This window comes from Stenella coeruleoalba (genome assembly GCF_951394435.1).
Source record: "Stenella coeruleoalba genome assembly, chromosome: 11".
Classification (NCBI taxonomy): domain Eukaryota; kingdom Metazoa; phylum Chordata; class Mammalia; order Artiodactyla; family Delphinidae; genus Stenella; species Stenella coeruleoalba.
The window spans coordinates 62,803,996-62,828,210 of NC_137157.1; the positions used below are offsets into that span (position 1 = coordinate 62,803,996).

At 56.2% G+C, this 24,215-nt stretch overlaps 1 protein-coding gene across 4 annotated transcripts; it reads right to left on the reverse strand.

Annotated features, from left to right (window-relative positions):
- Window positions 1-1,401: 1,401 nt before the first annotated feature.
- ASIC1 (acid sensing ion channel subunit 1) lies at window positions 1,402-22,591 on the reverse strand (the record flags this gene model as incomplete). 4 transcript variants are annotated; one of them, XM_079937274.1, is made up of 11 exons in its annotated part: window positions 1,402-1,736; window positions 1,893-1,997; window positions 2,086-2,165; window positions 2,363-2,454; window positions 2,857-3,010; window positions 3,477-3,533; window positions 3,911-4,061; window positions 4,357-4,484; window positions 5,120-5,270; window positions 21,454-21,649; window positions 22,230-22,591. In XM_079937274.1, 11 exons carry the CDS (start codon window positions 22,589-22,591, stop codon window positions 1,632-1,634), a joined length of 1,581 nt encoding a protein of 526 aa, XP_079793400.1. In that variant the 3' UTR covers window positions 1,402-1,631. The 4 variants fall into 4 exon arrangements, with proteins under 4 accessions (XP_079793400.1, XP_079793401.1, XP_079793398.1 ...); XM_079937275.1 differs by having other exon boundaries at window positions 3,911-4,064; XM_079937272.1 differs by lacking the exons at window positions 21,454-21,649; window positions 22,230-22,591 and adding an exon at window positions 7,750-8,659.
- Window positions 22,592-24,215: the final 1,624 nt, after the last annotated feature.

Sequence of the window (24,215 nt, forward strand, 5' to 3'; positions counted from 1 at the left end):
CCAGAACGGCAGAGCTTTCAACTTCCCCTCTAGGCCTGTCTCTTTCTTCCCACTACCAAACTGTACCTTACCAGAAAATATAAGTGGTGGGCTTGGGTATTAGGTGAGCAAAGAGGCCTGGGCATCCAGAAGGAGGCAAAGGCCACTGACTGAAGACCTCAGCCTCTGCCTGTCAGCACCCCGCTGCTTCAGCTGCAGAAGTCATCAACCCACAGCTCCCTCTGTCTCTGCAGATCTCAATCCCATGGGTAGGGGCTCTCTCTGTAGCAACCCCCTTCCATGGGGAGGCCACAGTCAGCTAGGCAAAGGACATTGGGGTGGGTGAAGCAGGGGTGGGAATGTTAAGGCTGCAGGGAGGGCAAAGGGTACCCAGGTTGGGGAGAGAAGGTGAGGCCAGAAAGAGGCAGAGCTTGTAATTCACAGCTTCCTTTATGTCGCCACCGAGACAGTGCGAAGGTTACAATGCGCGTGTCGTCTCCTTGTGCTTCTTAGAGGGATGTGTGTACACAGTACAGACACCAGGGGAGAATCCAACTCTTTATACAGGCGAAGGCATTCAGAGACCAGGGAGGGGGTGGAAACACAGAAGGGGAACTTGGGGTCGGAGGGTGGTTCTTAGAGACAAGAGGGGATGAAGTAGAGACAGAGTCAGGGGAAAGTATATACAGAGATATAGCAATATAGAGTCTGTATCATATAGAAATAGAAAATGCAGATGAAGTTGTTGAGAGAAGCAAATGACGTTTCGGGAGAGGACTTGGGAGAGTTCCATAAGAAAATTTATGGATGTGGCCCTCTGCAGGGGCCCCTGGGAGAGGGACCAGTGAGGTTAGGCACCAGTGCCCCTCTCCCTGAGCTGGAAGCCAACCAGCTGAATCTTTTATGGGATGGCAGAGGAGGGCCGCCTCTTGGGATGTCTCTCCAGCAGCTCTGGGTGGGGGTGAACTTGTAGGTGTCAGGATGTGGCCTACAGCACCAGGGCCACAGCTTGTCCCCAGTGCCACTTCTTCAGGGGATTCCCCACCCCTACCTCCCTAGAGACTTCACACTGTGTGGGGTGGTGGGGAGGGAACAGACACGACTCGGGATCCTGCCTGGAGACTTGGGGTTGGGGGCGGTCACTGGGCTGAGAGGGTCTCTTAAGGCTGGGGAAGCCCCCCCTACTAGCCCTCCCCTTCAAGGTACATTCTCTGGTGTGGGGCCAAATTCCAGACCCCGAGGATCCCCTTCACCCCCCACTGGGAGGGGGCTTTGGTGACTGGTGGCAGCAAAATGTAGGTGGACACTCAGATGACAGACAGCCAGACAGACAGAATTCAGGCTGGGAGCTGTGGGAGGCAGCATGGAGCAGAGAGGGGCAGCCTGAGGTCACTCGCCCCGTTCTCTCTTTTTAGTTTCTGTTTTAGATTAGTTTTGTTAAAAAAACAACAACAAAAAAAACAATGGGTTAGAGGCAGGGAGAGGACTCTACGGTCAAGACTCCTTCCTCACCACAGACAAGAGGAAAGGACCGCCCAGGAGTGGGGGGCTGCCTTGGAGGGGGGAGTGAGTCCCCAGGGCGGGGCAGCTGGGGGCCCCCTTGCTCTCCTAGCCCTCCCCATCTAGGCCTTTGGTACAGCGGCCTGCGGAGCTCAGCAGGTAAAGTCCTCAAAAGTGCCTCGGGCCGGATGGTGAGGTAGGATGTTGGCAGCATACGTCATCCCGGCAGGATGGCCCCGGAGGCTCTCACACGGGTTCTGGGGGAACGGCACAGGACAGGCACTGGTTATCGTAAGGGCCACAGGTGCCGCTGGGGCATGGGGGAGGCAAAGGAGAAAAGGTGGCAAGGGGGTGGTCCTGGGGTGGTCGGGGAAGGGATGGGGCGGGAGGGCGCCCCTCTCTCGCTCCCTCACGTGTCTTTTGACGTCATCCAGGCTGAGGGCCACGCCCTTGTCCGCGCTGCTCCGTTTTGCCTCCTTCTGGCACTTCCCTCGTCTGCACAGCTTGTGTTTTATCACCTGGGAGGGAGGAGGGGAGGTGGGCAGGTGGGCGGGCTTGAACCCCGCCCCTCCCGTGGCCCCGTGCAGGCGCCCCGCCCCCACTTACCTCGTAGGCGTAGTCGAAGAGCTCCAGCACAGTGAGGATGCTGGCCCCGATGAACAGACCCATCTGGCCTCCAATGTCACCTGCAGGGGGGCCCACAGGGAGGTCAGTGGGGTCAGGACACAGTGGGAGCAGCAGAGCTCACTGGGGCAGGGGAAGGCCCCTGGGGCTGGCAGGGGAGGAGGCCTTGTGGGACGGAGGTGAGCAGCCTGCTTCGGGTGGTAAGGTGTCACACCATGCCCATGGCATGGGAAGGGGACAGATGCCATCAGCAGCTCACCCAGGAGTCCTGCGATCTCATAGGCCTTCTTCTGCTCAATGGTCTCATAGTTGAGGACTTCAAAGAAAATGTCCAGCACCAGGATGTTCTCCCTGCAAAGGGGTTGGGAGAGGAGACCTCGGATCAAGTCGCATCTCCGTCCCTCACTAGCTGGGTGACCTTCGCAAGTTATCCTCTCTGAATCTCAGTCTCCAATATCTATAAAACAAGATGCTGATGTGGATACCTGCCTTTTAGAGTGAGGATTAAACGCGATGGTGTAATTGAAAAGACGCTCCACGCACCAGCAATTGCGAGGTGATCCCAGTTACAAGCAATGAGGATGAAGAGAGGAGGAAAGAGGAAGGGGTGCTTCTCCTGCTTGTTCTGGCTTGATCTTCCCTCCATGCCCACCTCAGACTCTTTGGTTGCCTCCCCCATGTTATCTCAGTTTCCTCCTGTCTGCCAACCCCCATCAGAGCCCGCCCGTTACCCTTCACAGTCAGAGCCCTTACCCTATGTACTGCTCAGACTTGTTGAACTTCTTGGCCAGGTACTTGGCTGACGCTTTGCTGGGGATCTTGACCATGGACAGCTCCTTGCCATAGCGAGTCAAGTTGCAGGGCATTTCACACACACAGTACTCCTGGTCCTTCTCCACCAGGAAGTCTGTGCCAGCCAGGTGAGAGGTGCCAGTTGAGTGATGCCCTTCTGCCAGCACCTTCCCGACACGCACGTCCTGGCCCTGCCCAAAAGAGGCCTGAGCCCCCTCCTCTTTTTCTGACTCGTCCTTCACTTCGGCCTTGTGCCCAGCTGTGCTGGTCCTCACCCGGCCTCTCCATGGATATTCCTTAATCCTATATCTCATCCTCTCGGGGCCCTCCAGGGTCAACCAGCTGAGGTGCTTATGGGAGCAGATGAAGGCCACCCCTCCCAGATGACCCCTGTTCATTTTCCACAGGGGCCTCTAGAGATGCTATTCCCGGCCTTGCTAAAGTCAGACACAGGAGAGTTCAGGTGAAGCCTGATCCAGGAGTGATTTGAAGCTTCTGGGAGCTTGCTCTGAGACCCCTATGCATATGGCTGGCAGCTCCTCCTTCCCTCCCGCAGACTTCCCTGGGACAGGGGCGCTCACCCAGGGCAGGATCTGCACACTCCTTGTACTGCTCTGGAGTGCAGTATGGGGCGTCCCCTAGAGAGGAGAAGAGACAGTGGTACAGGATGGAGATTAAAGCGGGCTTGTGATGCTGGTGGTACCAAAGGCCTAAAAGCTGGAAGCTGGGAGAGGGTGGGCGGGTAGGAATAGTCAGCCCCCAGTCTGTCCTGGAAGTGACCTACCCCAAAGTCCATACCCCCTGGACCCTTCTGACCCATCCCCATGGGTCCGGGCAGGAATTGAGGTCAGAGAGGCAAGAGCCCTATGGGTATGGACTGGGGCTGGAACTGGGGTGGAGAGAAGCCAGCTGGTCTTGCCTGCATGTTGCCAGGAGGTTAACATGCACGGGGTGCTGGTGAGGGGCAGTGCAGGCTGAGGGGCGCAGGACCGTGTTGGGAACTTTGGGGCCTGACCTGGCATGTGCACCATGCGGCAGTTACAGTTCTCCACCAGGTAGCGGGTCTCACAGTCGATGCGGCAGGCGGTAATGCTGTAGGAGTCGAAGAAATCCAAGTCCATGGTAACAGCTTTGCAGGTGCCCCAGGGCGGGGGCAGGTAGATGAGCTGCTGGGAGAGCCGGGGAGCTGGGGGGTGTGGGGACTTCTCCCCGAGTCACCTTGATGGACTTGTCTGACACGATGCAGAACTCAGGAGTCCTGCCCCCTCTCCCTGTGCAGCCTCTGAGGGTCTCTGAGTTTACGGAGCATCCCATCCGTTCGATCATTCATGCTCTGACTAGTCAGATGGCTACCCAGGCCCTAGCTCCCCCATCCCTCCCATTATTGGTTGCCCACCCCTCCACCTCCATCATGAGCCTCCAACCACCCACCCTGGGACTGGCCTCCTGTGGCCCTCTCACCCGCTGCTCTTGACAGGCCACGAAGGTCTGGAACCCTGGGGCTACACCAAAGCCCAGCTGGTCGATGAAGGGAGGTTCATCCTGACTGTGGATCTGCACTTTGATGCCCGCTTCGAAGGACGTCTCATCTAGGGAAATGAGAGCGCTGTGTGTTGGGAGGGCTTCTTACTCCCCAACCTCCTTCAGAGCTGGGGGCACCCTACCTCTCCTGAAATAACCACAACATACACTGAGACTGGGGGAGGGTAGTTAGTCCAAGGGCCCCTGGCCCATCCCCAGCCTCCTTCTGGGTTCACCAGCCCCGTGCTACCCTGATGACCCCTGAATCCTACATACTTCTTTTCTTACCTGGCTTCAGTTACGCATCTCGGTGTTTCAAATTATTTCTCACTGTCTCAGAGGCTCTCCATCTCTCCCCCTCCTTTTCTCCCTTCTCCCCCACGTCTCTCTGTCCCAAGGCCCCTGAGACCAGACAGACGGCAGGCAGCCCAAGAAGAGACGGAGTTATTTATAGAGTGAGTGGTGGCCACGAATGGAAAGGGATGGCTGGTTACCTTGGAGAGTAACTGAGCCAGGAAGTGGGAGCCAGGGTAATGTGAGTGTGGCAGGCAGGTAGAGTGGAGGTGGAGATGGCGAGATGCTGGGAGGACGCAAGGAGAGCCCACGCCCTGCCTCAGGCCCACAGTAGAGCCCAGGAGCCCCCCAACGGAGGCTGAGGCCCGGAGCCACAGGGAGGGGGGCCCCCCTGAGAGAGGCAACATACCGGTCTCCCCCCACACGGGCAGGTACTCGTCCTGCTGAATGTCCAGCATGATCTCCAGCCCATTGCCCGTCCCACCCTTCATGGTCTTCAGCCTGGGACGCCCATCTCGGCCAGAGTTGAACGTGTAGCACTTTCCGTACCGTGTGAAGACCTGGTGGGAGCAGAGCAGAGAGCCTGAGAGTCCTGCCAGTACCCTCTGCCCACCAGGGACTGTCTCCAGACCCTCCACCTGGTGGAGTTTCAACCCTTCAGGAATGAGCCCTCCTGAGCAGCCCACTCTCCATTTGTTCTCCTTCTCACCCATTCTGTCCTTTTCCCTGCTGTGTGCCCTGGAAGGCTGATCCCTGTGGGGTGCACTGCCTGTGCTCCTTTGCCACCTGGATGGGCTTCGGGTTGGGTTTGACCCATGGGAGGTATCAGTAAAGGCTCAGAGGACAGAAGGAGGGAGAGACCAGGGTATTTATCTGCAAGTGTTCTCAAGGTGGCTTAGACCCTCTGTGACCACAAATTCTGCCAAGAGGGCTCCCTGCATAGCACTGTTGCCTCTTGGTGTTCCTTTAGCTTGAATATGACAATTTCCCACTATTTCTAGGTGCCTCAGTCCCCCTCATTGGTTTCCTTAACTCTGCCCACAACTCTATAAACAGTCCCTCTGTTAGTCTTTTCGACTAAACTATCCAAGTGTTAACCTTTTTCCCGCTGGGACCCTAACATACACACCTCCATCATCTGGAGCCCCTCACTGCCTGGTCCCTCCTTGGGACCCTCTCCTCAGGCCCAGGGCCTTCTGAGACTTCTCTTCTCTTCTCCTGGATTTCACCCCGGGCATCTGGAATCCTGCTCTCCCCAAGACCAAGCTATGCTTTATAGTTTCCTCTGCCATTAGTCCCTTATGTCCATCACTGTTCCCTTATCACCAGAACCTGAACATCCAGGACCTGGCATGTTCGTCAATGCTGGCGCAGAACTATGAGGGCGGCAGAAGGGATCTCAGCTCTGGGGACAGGCCCCCGACTCCATGCCACAGAGCAGCCCTTATTGCAGCCCTGAGTACACAGCCATGGAGAGAAAAGTGAAGCTATTCTTTATGGCCCTTTCCCCACAGCTTCCCAGAATGCCTCCAGGTTCCCACAAATGGGGTGAGTGTGCTTCAACTACTGAGAGATGGTGACAGAGTCCACCAAGCAAGTCATGAGGTGAATACAGACACAGCCCAAAGAAAGAGAGAGACAGAGTGTCAGGCTAGACTGAACAGGGAGGCAGTAGGGGTTACTAGTCAATAGAGTCTTTGCCCCCTTCCCCCTTCCTAGAACAACCTCCTCCTTCCCCCTCTGGAAAAGAAAACCAGTGCTATCCCCCATTTTGTGGGTGAAGTCCAGAGAGGAGGTAGAGAGAGAACTCCTAATCCCCCAGCTCCACTACCAGGCTTTGTGGCTTTCAGCCGCAGGGTCCAGGCTGGACACGCATCCCTGCCTACCCGCCTCCTGGGGATGTGAGGGACTCCTGGTGGCTGAGGCCAGCCGGGAGCTGCAACCTTGAGCTGGCTCGGAGGGCTGTGCTGCTGGTCGGTGGGCTGTGCTGCCACCTGGTGGTGCTGCCTGAGAAGTGCCTGCTCTAGCCTTAGATCCCGAGAAAGCCAGGTTGACCCCTTCCTTGGTCCATGTTCCTCTACCTCCTGGCCTGTCCGAGGCCCTGTGGCCAAAACCTCCATGTTCCTGTCTGTCTGTAGTCAGTCCAAGATGCACTGATATGATGACACCCACCTGCCCCTGCACTAGGGAAAAGGTGGGGGACTGAGAGATGGGTGTATGGGAAGGGAAGGCCTGGCATCTGGCACTTGTAGGGGACAGAAGGGGACCTGTTGGGCCAGACGGAACTGGAAGCTGAACTGGGGAAAGGATGGGGTGCTGCTTGGTCCCTCAGCAGGGAAGGCCCTAGACTCTCCTAGTGAGGGCTTCCCCTGGGAAGAGGGTCCCTGGCCACTTAGAGCTGGAGGGGGAGTGGGGAGGATTTAGAGGAGGCCTGTTATTCTCCCTCACCACACACACACACACACACACACACACACACACACACACACACACTAGGAGGAGCACAGGAAGACCACATGAGGACGCTGCTAACAGGCATGCTGGGGTGGAGGGGGGATATCCCCAGCCCTCTGCCTCCCTTCCACACCCTTCTCTTGCACCTCCAGAGACCAGGGGGCACCTGCCCCAGCTCCAGTCCAGGGGTGATAGTCAACATTGTTAAGGCCAAGCATAGGCACCCACCACCAGATCAAAGGTTGACCTCGGCGAAAGATTAAGGTGCTGACCCTGCTGGATCGCAGAGAGGTCTGGGAAAGGGCTGGACATGCTGGAGGATATTCAGGGAGACACCAGGGGCCTCAGGGCAGCAACTAATTACCAACTATGTGTTTCGAGAGTCTAACAGGGAGGGCAGTACTGGCACAGCCCTGGAAATAGAGCCCAGCTGCAGACCCTGGGGCTCCCAGGCAAGCTCTGGCCAGGCCTCTCTCACAGAGGGTGGGTGGTCCAGGTGAGGTGGGGGGGAGGCAGGATGGTTACCAGCCCCAGGAGGTGACGCTCAGGGTGAGCCATGGCAGACACTGTTGGGCACCCACTCACCACTGAGAAGTTGTGAGGGCCACAGGGCCCCCCGCAGTAGGAGCAATAGAGCAGCATGTCCTCCAGCCGGTGGCAGGAGCGATTGTAGAAGCGGTGCAGGTTAAAGGGCTCCCCAGAGAAGGCCTCGGGCCCCGGTGGGGCGAGGGGCACCCCGGGGTCATCGCTTTCATCCAGCCCCAGCATGGGGGCCAGGTAGAGCAAGTCGGGGTAGCTGAGCTGGGACAGCCGCACGGCATTGGTGTTGCAGAGGGTGACCGCCGGGAAGGCCAGCTCCGTCGTGGCCACTTCATCTAGCAGAGTCACATGTGGGTAGCTGAGGTAATAAGCAACTCGATCCCCGACCTGGCACAAGAAGGCACCCAGTGCCAGGATAAAGGCCGCTGCCCACAGGGCCTGCCGTGGCCCTGGACCCCCTTCCACAAAGATGTGGCTGGCTCCATGAAGGGTGCAGCTGTTGGCAAAGGCCACCAAGTCCATTGGTAAGTCCCCCTCTCTGGCCCCCTTCCTCTCTGCCTCCTTTTCCTTCTCTTCTCCCTCCTCTTCTGATTCTGAGTTGTCCCGCTGTTGCCGCTGGTGGGGACCCCAAACATCTCCCAAGGGCCCTGGGGCCTCCTCTCCAGAGGAGAAGGACACAGAGCAGAAGATCTGGATGGGCATCTTCTCCAGGGGCTTCCTGGCACCGGGAGGTGGGCAGGAGAACGGGGGAGGAGGCGTGATCCTAGGCAGGGTCCGGCAGTCCTCTTGCCAGGTCTGTGCTGCCTGGATGGCCGTCCTCCCTTGCCAGGGCCTCTGTGGCAGTGTGGCTGAGGTGGGGAGGGGCTTAGAGAGGAGAGGAGGACCAGCCTGCCCTGTCAGGGAGGCGGCTGTCTGAGCCGATGAATAATTGATGGCTGTGGGAAAGGGAGGCCGATGGAGATGGAGAGGAGCGGGCCGGAGCCCCTTTCCCTGTCACCAACTCCAGCAGGACAGACAGGGTCGAGGACAGAGTGGAAACGCCTGAAAAGCCCGAGGGCTCCAGGGGAGATGGGACCTAGCAGAGTCCTCTGCTCTCACTGCCACGACGTGGGCCAGCAAGGGTCTCTGCCCATCCCCCAAGACACACACCCTCAGGCTCCCTCTCACCCTCCAGTCCACCTGCCCCTCGCCTTCCCACCCCAATTCTGAGTCCTCTGCCCTCATTCCCACCTGGTCCAGTCATTCTTCTGAGTTATCTGAGCCCCACACTCTCTAGGCACCTCTAATTAGCCTCTAATTCTTCTCTAATTCCCCCTGACTTGGAATCTCCCCAATTATTTTATGGAGCCCCCCCACTTCTCCCCATACACCCTTACACTGCAGTTCCCCTCCAAATATTCCTCTGGTCCTCAGTTCCCTTCTGATCACTGGGCTGACACAACTTACTTTCAGTTACTTCCTGAACCCCTGGCTGCCCCGAACCCCTACTCTCTCCCTTGACCTCCGGTTTCCCTCCAGCCGTCCCTGAGACCATCGATCCTCCCCTGACCCCCACCCCCCACTCTACTTCAGTCAGCACCCCCCACCACCACCACGCTGAGCTGCACTCCCTTCTGTGGCTTGGGGGGCAGCCCAGGTTCCATTAGCAGAGGCCTCTCACTGACCACAGACTCACTTATGGCCAGTTCCTGGCACTGGGGGGAGGCACCCTGTCTCTTGCAGCTGAAAAGCTTCCTGGTAGATCACCGCTCCCCCTCCCATCTTGCCCATCCCCTAACAGTCCAGGAGAGCAGGCGGAGGAATTCTCTTCTGGTGGGTGGAAGAAACTGGGCTCAGAACCGGTACAGGGTCCTGGGTCAGGTGGAGAGTGTTGGGAATAACCTGAGGTACCCCCAAACCCTCAGCCTCGCAGATACCCCCCAGCCCCTCAGTCTCTGAGGCCCCTCTCGCTCCCAGTTGATCAGTCCCTGCCCCCAGGCCCCTGGCCCCTCTGTGTACTCTGATTACTCAGGGCCACTGGTTGAGGAACTTGAGCCAGCAGCCAAGTCTCCAGGGCCTAGAAGGTGACCTGAGGGGAGGAGAGGAGGGGAGGGAGGGAGGGGAAACTATTAACCCTTCCTCCACAGAGCCAGAGGAGGACCAGTGGGGGTCAGACAAGTCTACTTGGGCCTTTCCATTCCTTAACCATCCCACAGCCCCAGGCTCCTGCCCCCCTTTCCCTCCCCCCTCCCTGCTCCCACATCTCTTCCCTCCTCCGTTTGCATACAGAGAGCCTGGAGTGTGTTGGGGATGGCAGGCAGGGTGCCAGGTTCTAGCAGAACTGGCTGATGTGGGACCTCTGGCCTCAGCTTTGCTGCCAGGGACACAGAGGCCCTGGAAGAAGAGCAGCCTTTGAGATTTGGTCCCTCTCCCTCCTTATGCCATTGCCCTCAGACTGGTCTCCCACTCTTTTACCTAAACAACCGCCTCCCAGCTGGTCTCCCTAACTCCCTGCCTCCCTGCAGTTTCTCCCCACCTTTAGTCCATGCTATGTAATTCCGACCACCCTTCCGCATAAAGACCTTCTCTCACTCCCCAGTGCCTCTTGGTAAAATTCAACCCCCGCCACCCAGGACCTACACGGCCTTGGCAAGTCACCCTCCAGCCTCACCCCTCCAGCCCACCTAGTCCAGGGTCCAGCATCCAGTCACCATGTCCTTCTCCCATTCCACAGACACACGAGGCTCATCCACAGTTCCATGCCTTCCCTGGACTCCACCTGGAGAATTTCTACTCATTTCTCAAGACCCTACTCACAGGTTACCTCCTCCGAGAAGCCTTCCCTGACTCCACAGGGCATAATTAGTGCCCACTCAGGGAACAGACTGCAGGGTCCAGTTCTGCTCAACTCCCTCCAAGCATGAGTAGTGATCAGTAGCTCCTTAAGGACAGGGACTGTGAGAATGAAAGAGCAGGACCCAGGGGCCACGTGGAGAAACAGGAACCAGAGATAAATCACTGCAGAGATGAGGAGAGACCTCCCACCTTCAGCTGTTGTCCTCAGGCTTCTCCTGTGTGAATCCGTGGGTTCTTCTTCTGTTTCCTGTCCCGTGTGCATTTTCTTCTTGCCTACGGGACCTCAGCTCTTGGAGGGCTTTGCGCATCCCCAGGATGCGTTTCAGAGGTGGGTTCCAGACTTGGGTTGGAGGTGGGCCAGCCTAGGTTGAGGCTTGGGCTGGGAAAGCTGCAGCATGCGTCCCCACACCCACTAGAGGGCATCGTTCCCCTCCTGCAGCCTTTCTGGAAGAGGAAGTAGATTGGACTTCCAGAGGGAAGAAACTAAGGCTGGGAAGCTCCGGGTGCTTCAGCAGAGAGTAGGGTGTGCACACACGGAGCAGCTTCAGAGGACAGCAAATCTGGTGTGGCTGGACACTTCTTCCCCACACGGGCACAAAGACCTACACTGCACACCTACACAGCACTACACACAGACACACAGCCCTCTTGTGGGCAACGAAGACACACACACACCCCAACTGCACTTCCTCCCTCCTCCATCCTCTAACATTCTCTCCTCCTCATCTCGATCTAGTAGACAAATCCACATTTTGCACAGTAATGGGGAGGTGAGGAAAGGATCAAGCAGCACACACAGACCCCGGAGCGTACACAGAGGAGAAGTACCCAAGCAGACACGCTCGCAGAACAACCCTGTATCCAAAGATGCGACCCCTCCCCACATCACTCCCTACCCAGTACTTCTCTTAAGCTGTGTGTGGCCACCCAGTGCTTTCTGACTTTCTCCACGTCTCTTTCTGAACTCCGGTCACCCCTCACATCTCTGGAATGTCTCCTGCTTTTCAACTGATGCCTCAGGGGATTCGTATACAACCCAGCAAAATAAGCAGGTTTGAGTAATTTCACCCCATTTGACAAATGAGGAAACTGAGGCACAATGACCTGTTCAAGTCTCGCGGAGAGCAAGTAGTAGGCTTGAGACTGGAAGTAGGTCATCCCTCTCTAAATCAATCCCTTCCTTCTTCTCCATTCTTTCACTTACCCATCAAATATTTCCTGAGTGTCCATGTGCTGAGGACACGTGGAGAACAGATAAGGGACTGGGTCCTTGTGGAGCTTATTATCTAATGGAGAGTTTTTTAAAATCACAAAAATAAATATTTAATTGCAAACTATGATAAGTGCTATGAAAAAAATAATATGGTTCCATGGAGGTCAATGACAGGGGGATCTGAACCAGACTGGAAACTGAGGAAGGTTTCTCTGAGAAAGTGATGTTTGAATTGCAATCTAAAGAATAAGGAGGAGTGATTAGGTAAAGGTCTGTGTGTGTATGTGTTGGGGGGTGGGCGGTATTCCAGAGAACAGAGTCAGTGCAAAGGCTCTGAGAGGAGAGAGCTGAGAAGAAGAGGATATAGACGGAGAGCAGGCCCTTAGGGCCTTGAAGGCTGGGTAAGGATTCTGGTCCCATTCCCCATGGAAGGATTTCAAGTGATCAGAGCAGTGTTTTGAAGAGACCACTCTGGAGGAGCCCGAGGGATTCTAGAAGTCCTGTTAGGAAGCCACTGCAGCGGTCTAGGTGAGACATGGAGCACTGGGGTGGCCTGGAACAGGGGGATGGAGTAGAGATGTCTGGGAGTCAACACTGGCAGACCTGGTAAGGGAGGCGAGGGAGATGGAGTGTCAGGGATGGTTTCTAGTTTGCATAAGTGGGTGAACGGCTCACTAGATCAGGAACACAAGTACAGGACTAGTTTGGGAGCTAAGATGAATTTGGTTTGGCACATGCTGGTTTCTTAGAGCCTTGGGGAGATCCAAGTGGAGATGTTAAGTGGGAAATTCGCCACTGAACTGATGCTAAGAGGAGAGAGCCGGGCTGAGACAGACATTTGGCAGTCGTCGGTGTGTAGATGGTAATTGAAATCACGAGTGAAGATGAGACTGCTCAGGAATAGAATATAAAGTTTTTTTAGAAGAGATAGAAAGACAAATGGCCTGATATGGCAGTATCCAGCCAAGCTAAACAGAATCCTAACCTATGACTTAACCGCAGCTCCTAGTTATATATACCCAAGAGACATGAGTGCACATGGCAACCCAAAGACATGAACAGGGATGTTCACAGTAGATTTATTTGTAATAGCCCCAAACTAGTCACAACCCAAACGTCTAGCCAGAGTAGAATGGATAAACAAATTGTGCTCTATTTACATAAGGCAATACTACACAGCATTGAAAAAGCACTAACTACCGCTATACAAAACGAGACTGAATCTCACAGACATAGTCATGGGCAAAAAAAGACAGACACGGACATGTATACACTGCACGGAGGATACATATCGTCTAGGAAGTTCAAGAACCGGTGAAACTTATCTCTACTGACAGAAGCCTGAACGTGGTTAATTCCTGTGGGGTACCGTTGACTAGAAAAGGGCCTGAAGGAACTTTCCAGGACACTAGAAATGTTTTACAATTTTATACCAGTGTAAATACATACCGATGTAATATGTAAAACATTACAGTGTAAGATACACCAATGGAAAAATATGCTAATGAAACATGCATCAAGCTGTCCCATTAAATCACAGCCGCACAATTTAAGAGAAGAGGAAGGCTTGGGATTGAGACTTGAGCAGTGCGAACATTTAACGGCCAAGTGGAAGAGCATGGACTGGCACAGAGGCAGGAGTGGCTAGACAAAGGAGGAAAATCGGGAGAGTACCGTCGTTAGGAAAGAGAATAGTGCAGAACAGAGGTGGTGGTCAAACATTTTGAATGATTTTGAGACATCAAGGATAAAAAATGGTTGTGGGTTTTGGAAATATGGAGGTCACTAGCGGCCTTAGCGAGAACCATTTTGGTGGAGTGCTGAGGCCGGGGGAGGAAGGCCGCCCGAGTGGATTAGAGAGTGAGATGGAGATGAGAAAAAAATGGAGACAGCGGAATCTATACATCAATTTTAAGAATTTTGTCTGGGAAAAGAAACAGATACTGTGGGAGCTGGAGGGGGCTGTGGAGTTGAGAGACGTTTGTTTATTGGGTTTTATCTTAACCTAAAGCCTGGTACATAGTAAGTGCTCAATAAATATTAACTGTCATTATAGCTATACATTTTTTAAAAATTTATTTATTTATCTTTGGCTGTGTTGGGTCTTGGTTGCTGCGCGCGGGCTTTCTCTAGTTGCGGCGAGCGGGAGCTACTCTTCACTGTGGTGCGCGGGCTGCTCATTGCAGTGGCTTCTCTTGTTGCGGAGCACGGGCTCTAGGTGCGTGGGCTGCAGTATTTGTGGCTCGCGGGCTCTAGAGCACAGGCTCAGTAGTTGTGGCGCGCGGGCTTAGTTGCTCTGTGGCATGTGGGATCTTCCTGAAGCAGGGCTCGAACCTGTGTCCCCTGCATTGGCAGGTGGGTTCTTTTTTTTTTTTTTTTTTTTTTAGAAGCCCGGTCTTTTCTTCTCAATGTCACGGTAAATCCCTTAAAGCTGACTTGGGCTGATTCTTATCTATGAACTTCACAGTACCTGGGAATTTACCCAGTAAGATTTCAGTAGCTGTGTCTCCTCTGTGTGCAGGGAACAAAATCAGGCATTTCCACATGGCCAAGTGCCTCCGCGCAGTCAGTCCAGGCCGGCAGGGCAGGTGGGTTCTTAACTGCTGCGCCACCAGGGACGTCTCTATAGCTATACATTTTAAGATGGGAGAATCTTAAGCATGTTTCAGTGTCAATCGGAAGGTTCCACTGGAGGGGGAGACACCGACTACAGAGGAGGGAGAGGCAGAATCTTTAAGATAAAATTTCCATAAAGATAGAACGAGATCAGATGGTAAGAACAGGTTGAGATTTCAGCCTAGAGAAGATGGACGTTCCCCTCTGGGGGCAGATACCCAGAGGAGCGGGGAGATCTTGTCTGAGACTTCTATCTTCTCTGTGAAGTGGGAGGTGAGGTCATCTGCTGAGGGTGAGAAGGGGGCTAGGAAGGGTGGTGGTTTGAGAGGCGTAGAAAAATTTACAGTAATCACTGGGGAGAGCGAGTTGACGGGAAAACACAGTGGGGTTGCCAGGGCAGCACTGGCATGTTGATCATGAACACAATGTGATTCCAACCATGTGACTTCCTCTGGTAGAGAGTGGCTGAGGAAGCCAGTGGTGGGTCCATCTAAGGTTGGGACTTGGCTAAATGGTGCAATGAAGAGGCAGAGAAGTTACAAGATGGTGTGCTCAAACTGAGGCTGGGGTTCTTCTCTTTCGCATCCTTTTTTTTTCCCTTCTTGCCTCATCACACCACCTCTTTACAGAGCATGGGCAGCTGGGGAGCCGGGCACCCTCCTCCACCACACATCCCTGCTCCTATGGTCACACACACGAAGAACCCGGGCTTAGAAGATCTGAGGTCAAGGCACCCACTCTGTCATTTACTCGCTGTGTGGCCTCAGGCAAGTCATGTAACACCTCTGAGCCTCAGTTTCCTCATCTTTCAAATGAAGATATTAACATCTTCCTGCCTCCCAGAATTATGAGGATCACAGGAGCTGAAGTAAAGGGAATTTGTAAACTGCAAAGCGTGACAGAAAGAGAAGATTAATTTGGCGGGTATGTGCTCTGCGTGGGGCCAGAGGTTCGTGGGCACACGAGCTCTCTCCTGCAGACACATGAAGAGAGCTGTGTGTGCCCCTGTGCACATCCATCCCTGTCACACCCTGGTCCACGTCTGCATTCTCCCACTCTCAGACATGCACAGGGAGGTGCACATGTGTGCTTGCACACCTGGGGCACACGTGCAGTGTGTGGTGAGGAAGCCTGAGCTGGCTGCTCTCCATGGTCAAGGCCACTGCAGCAGTCTCTCCCCGAGGGATGTTCCCAGCCAGACACGAAGAGCCGACACACCGATCAGAGACACTCACTACTCAGCTACACAGCCCAACCTCCCAGGCCTCCAGGACTGTCAGCCACGTCAAGGGGGTGCAGATGAGAGGAGTGGGAAAGGGTTTTCTTTCCAAGAATTCAGAGGAGCTCAGAAAAATCACAACTTGCCCTCCCTCTCCCTCGGGAGTGGCCTTAGAGAGCCTGGAGTGAGAGTCTCTGTCCTTAGAGCTTCTTAAGGGAACTTTCCCTCAAGGTGACTACACCTCAGTTTCATGTTTGCTTTAAAATTTTCCACGAGGAAGATGTCTGATGCATGTGTCCAGGAAACGGTACTGCACACCCATTCTACACATGGGCCAGCGGTGGGGCTTAGCCAGAGTGGCCCAGAGGCTGAAGGACAGGCTGCCCCTCGGCAAAGAATAATTTACAAATCTATTTACAGCCCCCTTTGCTCACAGGAAATTGAGCCTAGATACTGAGAAATGGAGCCAGAGGAAACTATGCCCAAAATAGAACCCAGGAGTCCCAGACGCATCCTCCACCCAAACCAGGCTCCATTCTCCTTCGAGCTGTCTCCTTCCCTGCTTTGCCTCCCAGAATCCCCACGCCAGAGTTCTGACCAGAAGGTTCTCAGCCAGAGGGTACAGACATACTGGGTACAGACATACAGTAAGGGAAGGCTTGTGCCTCGGGAACCTGACCAAAGACCATGACCCTTGCTGGAGAGAACTAGGCTGGTCATCAGCTGGGAGAGGCTGGGCTGGGGGAGACACCACACATTCTGTAGAACTGAAGTTTCTCTCTTTCTTTCTTTTAGGCTGCGCCGCACGGCTTGTGGGATCTTAGTTCCCCAACCAGGGATTGAACCCGGGTCCTCGGCAGTGAGAGCGTGGGGTCCTAACCACTGGACCGCCAGGGAATTCCCAGAACTGGCGTTTCTGAATAGCTGAGCTGGGCTGGGGAGACTGGAAGGACCCCACCTAGATGTGGAGGGTCCTCTCATCCCTGGCACGTGATTCTCTGCTCCGAAGCCCTTCGGCTTCCCTTAGTACCACCCTCTGCACTCTGAGCCTCCCGGGAGTACTGCACGTGGCTTGAGGCTCCTGAGGGCAGGGACAGGCTCCGCCTGTTCACCGCCGCCCCCTGGTGCCCAGCACGAGGCTTGGCACTTCCACGGGCCTCTGTCGGTGACGGGAAGAAGGAATCAAGTGGAGCTCGGCACTCCCACCCCCAGCCCCTCGTGCCTACTATTCAGTCTCCCTCACCATCCCCCAGGAATTGAAACTGCCTTCCACAAAGTTGAAGCATGCTCCCAATCCGGCTCCACCCACAGCAGAAACGTTCTGACCTCTGTGCAGGCGCGCCCTCTGCTTCCTGCAAGCACACCACGTGCAGTGGCGGCCGTACCACGGAGCTCTCTGCAGGCTGGGACCGGAGAAAGCCCGAGGCTTCGAAGCACTACTCTTCCCACCCCTCCACTTCCGGCTCCGCCCCCAGAGCCGCTTACTTACATCAATTCCCTATTACTTTAGCCAACAGCCGGAGGTCAATTAACTGAGAGTAGCCTCTTAGCTGACAGCAGTCTAGGACAGGGGCAGAGTCAGAAACGGCAAGGGATGGGGGAGGAGAGGGAGGAGGTGAGAGAGGAAACTGAGTCACCTGAGGGAGGTGTGTGTGTGTGTGTGTGTGTGTGTGTGTGTGTGTGAGTGAGAGAGAGACCCCAATTCCCCTGGATTCTTGCAACTGGCTCTACTCCAGTCTCCTTCCAACCTCAGGCACTTCTGAGGGAGGGAGGGAGGGAGGGAGAGAAGGGAAGGGTAAGGCTGGAGGAGGTATCCAAGAGCGACTAGGGCAGGGTGCCCCTCTTCCCACGCTAACCTCTCCACTCCAGCCTCTCCTATCCCTCTGCACCCCCTGCATGCTCCCCCGTCCACACCCCACGACAACCCCATACAAAGACCGCCGGGCTTCTGGGTGGGGTAGCCCCAAACCCTCCTTTCTTCTCTGTGTGTAGCAGTGTGGGCAGCCCTTCCCTTCAGCAGCCCCTCCACTCCCTGCCTAGCTGGAGGGAACAGACGCAGGTAGTGAGGTCGGGCCCTCCCCAGGTCTCAGCTGCTGTGGGGTGGTGTGATAAGGAAGCTCCCACTGCTAGTCCTGGCTCTCCCTGGGACCTGCCATCCCTGGCTCTTCTTGTTTAAGATGACCTCTCCCTCCAACTTCTGGGTCTCAGGATCACCCTTCTTTGCTATCAGCATCTCACCTCCTCCAGGTGCTCCAGAAGATTCCTGTCCACCTCCAGAACATTGGGGGGATTTCTTTGCCCACCTCTCCTCTGGGAGATTGCCCCCACTCCAGGGTCCCCTGGACTTTTGTCCTCCTATCCCTTGTCCCCCAATTCCACCCTCTCCTGAGAGAATCCTATCCCCACTGCATACCCACCCCCAGGATTTCCATTCTCTGCCCTCCCCTTCCATCCCTTCCAGGGTTCAGAAATGAATTCCCACTTCTCTCCCCCAGGCAAAGGCTCTGGGACTCAGCTGGAAGAGGGGGTGGCACAGGGCAGACTAGGCCACCATCTGCCAGCCCCCTCCCCTTGGTGCTGTTCAGAATTCAAGCCACATCGGAGCTCCCACTGCCAGGGACAGATAAGGTGCAGCTGGAGGCTGGCACCAGCTGCGACTGTGCTCACCCCCCTGACACCCCACCCCTACCCAGGCTTTGGCAGACAGCTGCACCCCTGGGCCCCCTCCATGGAACCCCTATCCTGCCTTGGCCTGGCTGGCCTCAAAGCGGGGTGGGAGAGTGGATCCTCAGACCCTGTTGCCCTGGCAACCAAGCACCCCACCGAGAAGGGAAAGAGGAGGGAAGAGGGGGCCTGTGGGTGGGCCTTTGGTAGCTCTTTTGGTAGCTCAGGAGAGAGCTACTGAGGCCCACCCAACTGGGCTGCTGGGGGGACACCCTTCCCATTGCCCTCTGCCTCTTCAGTCCCAAAGGGTTTTCAAGCCAGTTTCTCCCAGATTCAGCCCAGGTTCCCCCCACTCTCCCAAGCTGACCCAGCCACAGCTGGGGGATGGACCTGGCCAAACACCTCTTGGACCATGTTCATCCCCTGAGGTTCAGCTGGATTCAGAAGCACATCTGCGGGGAATGTGTGTCACTGCTGACCCCCACCATGGGAGCTGAGGTGTCTAAGGGACCAGAGGATGCCCTTCCTATGCCCCCTGCACTGTCCTCCAGGAGCAAGATTCCTATTGTTGGATGATGGTCGCACTTGGAACCCACAAAAGAGTCCACGTGTGCCTGTGCACACTCTATTCTGCAAACACACTGAGCTGGACTCGGACCCCCAGTTAAGAACCTCTGCTCTCAAGGCAGCAGAAGATGCCAAGATGGTCTCCCCTAAGCTCTGACCTGAGAGAGAGATGTTTTCTGTCAGTGCCTCATCCGTCCAGGGGCTAGACACACGCCTCGTGTCCTAGCAGAGACCAGCAAGGATGGAGAGGCAGATGTTAACTATGGGACCAGGGAGAGGAGGGAGAAGGTGAAGCGTCAGGGAAGGGGTATCTGTGCCCCTTAGGACCAGGGAGCTGGAGGAGAGTGCCAGCGCTCTTCTTCTCCACCAGGGAGATGTCAGACATGGACTCACAATGAGACTCCCATCTGTGTAGGGACATCTCTTATGGGCAGAGTAGAAAGGGGCTGTTGAGGTCAACCTGAGAGGGCAGAAGGAAGGTCTGAGAGGTTTGGGTCCAGCTACATTCAGGGTCAGGCCTTTGACATGGGCTCAGAGACAGCAAAAACCTGGTCCCTGACAACCCAGAACCAAGAAGCGCCAGTGTTGGGCCTGTGGGATCCTAGCCATGTATTTCTCCCCCAGCAAGAGAAAGAACTCACACTGCTCCAGAACTTTGTGAACCAATCATATCTCCGTCTGACTGTGTAGGGTTGTCCCCTCAGACAACATGGACCAATCACATTTCAGGGTCTCCATTTCCATGAACCAAACATATCTTAGCATCACCACTTGGAATCTTTCTGGATGTGAGGGACAGATGGAGCCTCAACTGTATACTTTCTATGAACTCCACCTTGTTCCTTAGCACCTTCCCAGGTCGAGCCAAGCAATTCCCTTCCTCATCCAAACACTACAAACCATTCAATCTAATGGATTTTCTCTATCTTTCTTGATGGTTCCTTCTGCTTGCGTGTGGGGTATGCTGCAGAGGAGGAGGGCTCTGGCTTTCACCTCCACCGTCAACTACAGTTCTACTACCCTTGGGAATATAGTTGGTGAGCCTGGGAGCACTTTGGTCTTGGGCCCTGGGGAATCCAGCCTTCTCCTGTTTTGAGGAAGGAAAAGTGGGAAGGAAATGGCTCTTGCATCATGCTAAGCTCCCTATGAGCTTCGCTTAGCAAGGACCGTGGCTATGTACTTTGTCCAGCAGTATTGACCCATGAAACTGGTCTCAGATAAAGGCTTAAAGAGATTGGGAAGTCGTGTGTAACTTCAGCAGGAAAAAACAAGCATAACTGTGGTTCCAGCCTTTCTACACAGACAAATGCAGTTCATGCTCCCATAATGCTAGGGAGGCAGCAAGCAAGTGTGGGAGAAAAGGGGAGGATCTGAGAGTGGAGAACTGGGGGCAGGTATGGACAGAAAAAGAGTCCTAGGGGAGCCTGGGTTTTCGAGAGCAATTGCCAGAACTGGAAGTGGACATGATGACTCCAGGGTCAGCAGTATTAACACAAAGGGCACACTGCGTTGGGACTGAATGAGACATGAGTTCTAATCCTGCGTCTGTCACTAACCAGCTCTGCGAGCTCGGGCAACTCATTCTACCTCTGTGTCTCAGCTTGTTAAATAGAGATAATATGACTATTCATCCAGGGGATTGAAGGACAGTCTAGAAAGCATTTGGAAGAGTTCCAAGCATCACCCTCACATCTGGTATACTTTTGCATACATGGCTGCAGGTCCTCTGGCCCCTTTCCACAGTCCCTGCCTGTTTCTAACCCACCAAGAACCTGTATGACTTGCCCATGATCACCTGGCACATGAGATGCCAGTCAGTTCCCCTAACCCTCCCTGGGGTGCTGGCTTTGAGGCAGCCCCATCTGTGTGTGGAGGGCATGAGTATCTGTGGGGCATCTCCATTTTAAGACGCAGTCTCCAGTTCAGCCATGACTGTGTACCCCAAGTCATCTCTTCTTCCTCAGACCCTGACTCTGTGGGTTGGCAAGGGGGGAACCCAATCAGACAGTGTGTGTGTGTGTGTGTGTGTGTGTGTGTGTGTGTGTGTGTGTGTAAAATGGCTGGGGTAGGGGAGGGGTGGCACAGAGAGAATTACCTGTCCAGTCGTTTAAGAGAAAACTTCCCTTACTTCCCATGTTTCATGGTGCTTCTCAGACTTTAATTCAGACTACTTGAGGATTTTGTAAACTGCAGTTTCTAATTCAGTAGGTTTGAGAAGTGGGGAGGCAAAGTCCTACATTTCTTTCAAGGTCCCAGATGATGGTCCTTGGACCTCATTTTGAGTAACAAGGCTGCAGCTTACCCATCACCACCCCCAGCTCTGACACCTGTGGCCCAGAAGGTAAGCTTGATGGGGTCAGGGGCCCTGCCAGGCTGTGTGTGTGTGTGTGTGTGTGTGTGTGTGTGCGCGCGCACACGCACTATAGCCTCTCTTTCCTGCCATCGTGGACACAAGGCTGAAGCCGAGGACCTCACAAAGAGCAAATGCGTCCCTGAGCTGAACAAAGTACCCCCCTGCCAGAAGCGAACCCTAGGGACACACAACTTCCTCTCCAGAGGTCCGCCCGCTCCTAGTCTCCTCCTCCTCTGGGGGCTGGCTGACTCACACCCCACACCAGCCAGGGGGCTCACTCACCACCTTGAAGTCCTCAGCGCTGCAGACCTCCCCCCGGAAGTGGCAGGAGAGCAGCATGTCTCGAATGTCATGCCCCGCGCGGTCGTAGAACTCGCGCATGTTGAAGGGCTTGGGCTTGAAGCTGCGGAAGTTGGCCTTGTCCTGCAGTATCTCCAGCTGCTTTTCATCTGCCATCTGTGTGTCTGGTATCTCATACCTGGAGCAGGGTGGGGTGTGGTGGGGGTGTGAGCAGTGCATGGATCGGCAGGACCTTCAGTTCCTGCCTCCATTTGGCCTCCGGTGTCCCATGCCCAACCTTGCGGGGAGGGCAGCATCCAGCCCTGGACAGAGGCATGAAAGGAGAGCTGGGCGGTGTCTAGAGGATCTGCCCCGTGGGGTCTGAGAAGGCAGAGGATGGCAGTGGCTGCCCAGGGGCTGGGCATCTGAGCACGTGGGTAAGCATGGGTGGGCAGAGAGATCAGGGCAGGAACTATGCCTTTTATACCATAGTTTCTACCCTTTAAAGATGGTATGCCCGGATCCCCCAAGGGAGGAGAATATCGAGACATAGTGGCGGGAGGGTGGGCAGAGATCACTCCAGGGAGTGTGGCCATGTCTCACAGCTGGGGTCAGAGATTGGGTGCCCTTAATTGAGTGCTTGGCAGTACCCCGATCTCTTTGCTGTGAGTGGCAGGTTTGGGGGGCTGGAGGGCAGGGTGGTATGGGCTGTATGGTGGCTTAGAGAGGAAGCACCCTGACAGAGGGTCTGGCAGCTGGGATGGGTAGGAACCTCCCACCTGTTGTTGAGCAGAGCCAGCAGCTCCCCGGCGTGGTACAGGTCATTCTTGGAGACTTGGCTAAAGCGGAACTCATTGAGGTTGCACAGCGTGACAGCAGGGAAGGTGAGCTGGGAGGCAGCCACCTCGTCGAGCTTGGTGACGTGGTGGTAGTGGAAGTAGTACTGCACACGCTCGGTGCACACACACAGCAGCACAGCCAGTGAGCCCAGGAAGCAGAGGGCCCAGAGCGCCCGCTTCAGAGACAGCCGCTCGTAGGAGAAGATGTGGGCCAGGCCGTGCAACGTGGAGCTGCTGGCGAAGGCCTGGATGCTCACCGGCTGGACGCCACCCACCTCCTCCTCCTCAGCCTTCAGTTCCATCCTGGCCGAGGGGATCCTGGGGGAAGGGGATGGGGGAGTCTGTCATGGTCCTGGGATGAGAGTACACACAGCATCCCTCCAGATGTGCCCATCCCCATCTCCAGAGGTCACTGTCTCTGGTGTGCAAGCCCAGAGGTGGCTGGCTGGGGGACACACTCTCAGAAGAGGGTTCCTCCGAATGCAGGGGTTTGGGAGTCAGCCTAGGCCAAGAGAATGCTCTCGCAGGGAAGACTCCCAGGCCAGGGGAGACCCCAGATGCAGTCACCCGAGGGTGAGAGGGAAGTCCCAGTGCTCCCCCAGGCAGGCACAGGAGTTTCCTCCAGATGTGGGGTCCCTCTGGGACAGGAATGTCCACCCATCCTGGACAGGAAAACTCCCCCAAATGGGCTGAACCCGGGGTCAAGAGTTCCCGGTCAAGGGTGTCCCCAGGACTGGGCTTTCGCCCCCATGAGCTAGACCTGGGCCAGAAACCCCCCAGGCAGGTGGGGAGGGGCCCAGGGAGGTGGGGAGGGGCCCACCCGAGTCCTCACCTGCGGGTGTCTCCGGTTCTCTGAACGGCGCAGGCTGTATGTGTGCATGTTTGGGGTGGGGGTGGGGGGGGGCAGAGGGCAACCCGAGGTGGCTGCACAGAGATGGGGGCGCGGTTCCCTCTGACAGCGAGCTGTCCCCGCCCCGGACGCTCCCCCACCCCGTTCTAGCTTCTCGACGCAGCCAGATCCCCTGCTCGGCCCCCGCCCCCCTCCCCAGCCACTGAGCCGCCCCAGAAGCTGGGGAAAGCTAGAGGGGAGGAAAGTCCCGGCTTCGGGGCGCTGGGGAGTCCCGCAGCCAAAGGAGGGGGAATCGGAGACCCACCTGAGGGGGATTCGGGAACCCGGCAACCGGCGGCGGGTCCTGGGGCGCGGGGCCGGACGCGGGCTCAGCGGCTAGCCTCGGAGGGGCTCATGGCCCGGAGCGGGAGCCGGCGGCCGCCGCGGCACGCCGCGCAGAGCCCTGCAGGGAGCGGCCCGCCCGGCCCGGCTCGGCTCGGCTCCGTACGCCCGCCGCGCGCGCTCCCTCGCTCGCCTCGGCTTGGTCCGCCCGGGCTTGGCGTGGTGCGCGGTGTGCGGTGCTCTCAGCCCCGGGATCTGCAGGGATCCATCGTCCGGCCGGGAGGCGGCGGGAGGGGAGGCAGAGGGGGAGGGGAGAGGGTGCGCGTGCGCGCCTACGAGTGTCTGCGAGGCTGTCTCTGGGCCGGTGTGCGCGCGGGGCCCCCGGACCGGGGAACGGGATCGAGGGCTCCCCCCGCTGTCTCGCCCCCTCCTCCCGGCCGCTCTTGGCGGCGCTGCCTCCCTCGGTCCCGGAGCCGTCCCCCTGCCTGCGAGGCCCTATGGCTTGTGTGTGACTGTGTGTGGTGTCTGTGTGCGCGCGCGCGCGCGGGGGGGAAGGTGTCTGCCCCCAGCGTCCCCCTCCCTGCGCTGTCTCCTTCGGATCGATGCTCCTGCCTCTTGCTGCTGCTTCCTCTGGTGGCACGCGCGCGCGCGCGCACACACACACACATACACACACACACAGAGGCAAGCTCCGAGTCACACTTGACTGATTCAAGCACTTGCCCGTGTGGAGACACACACACATATACAGACCA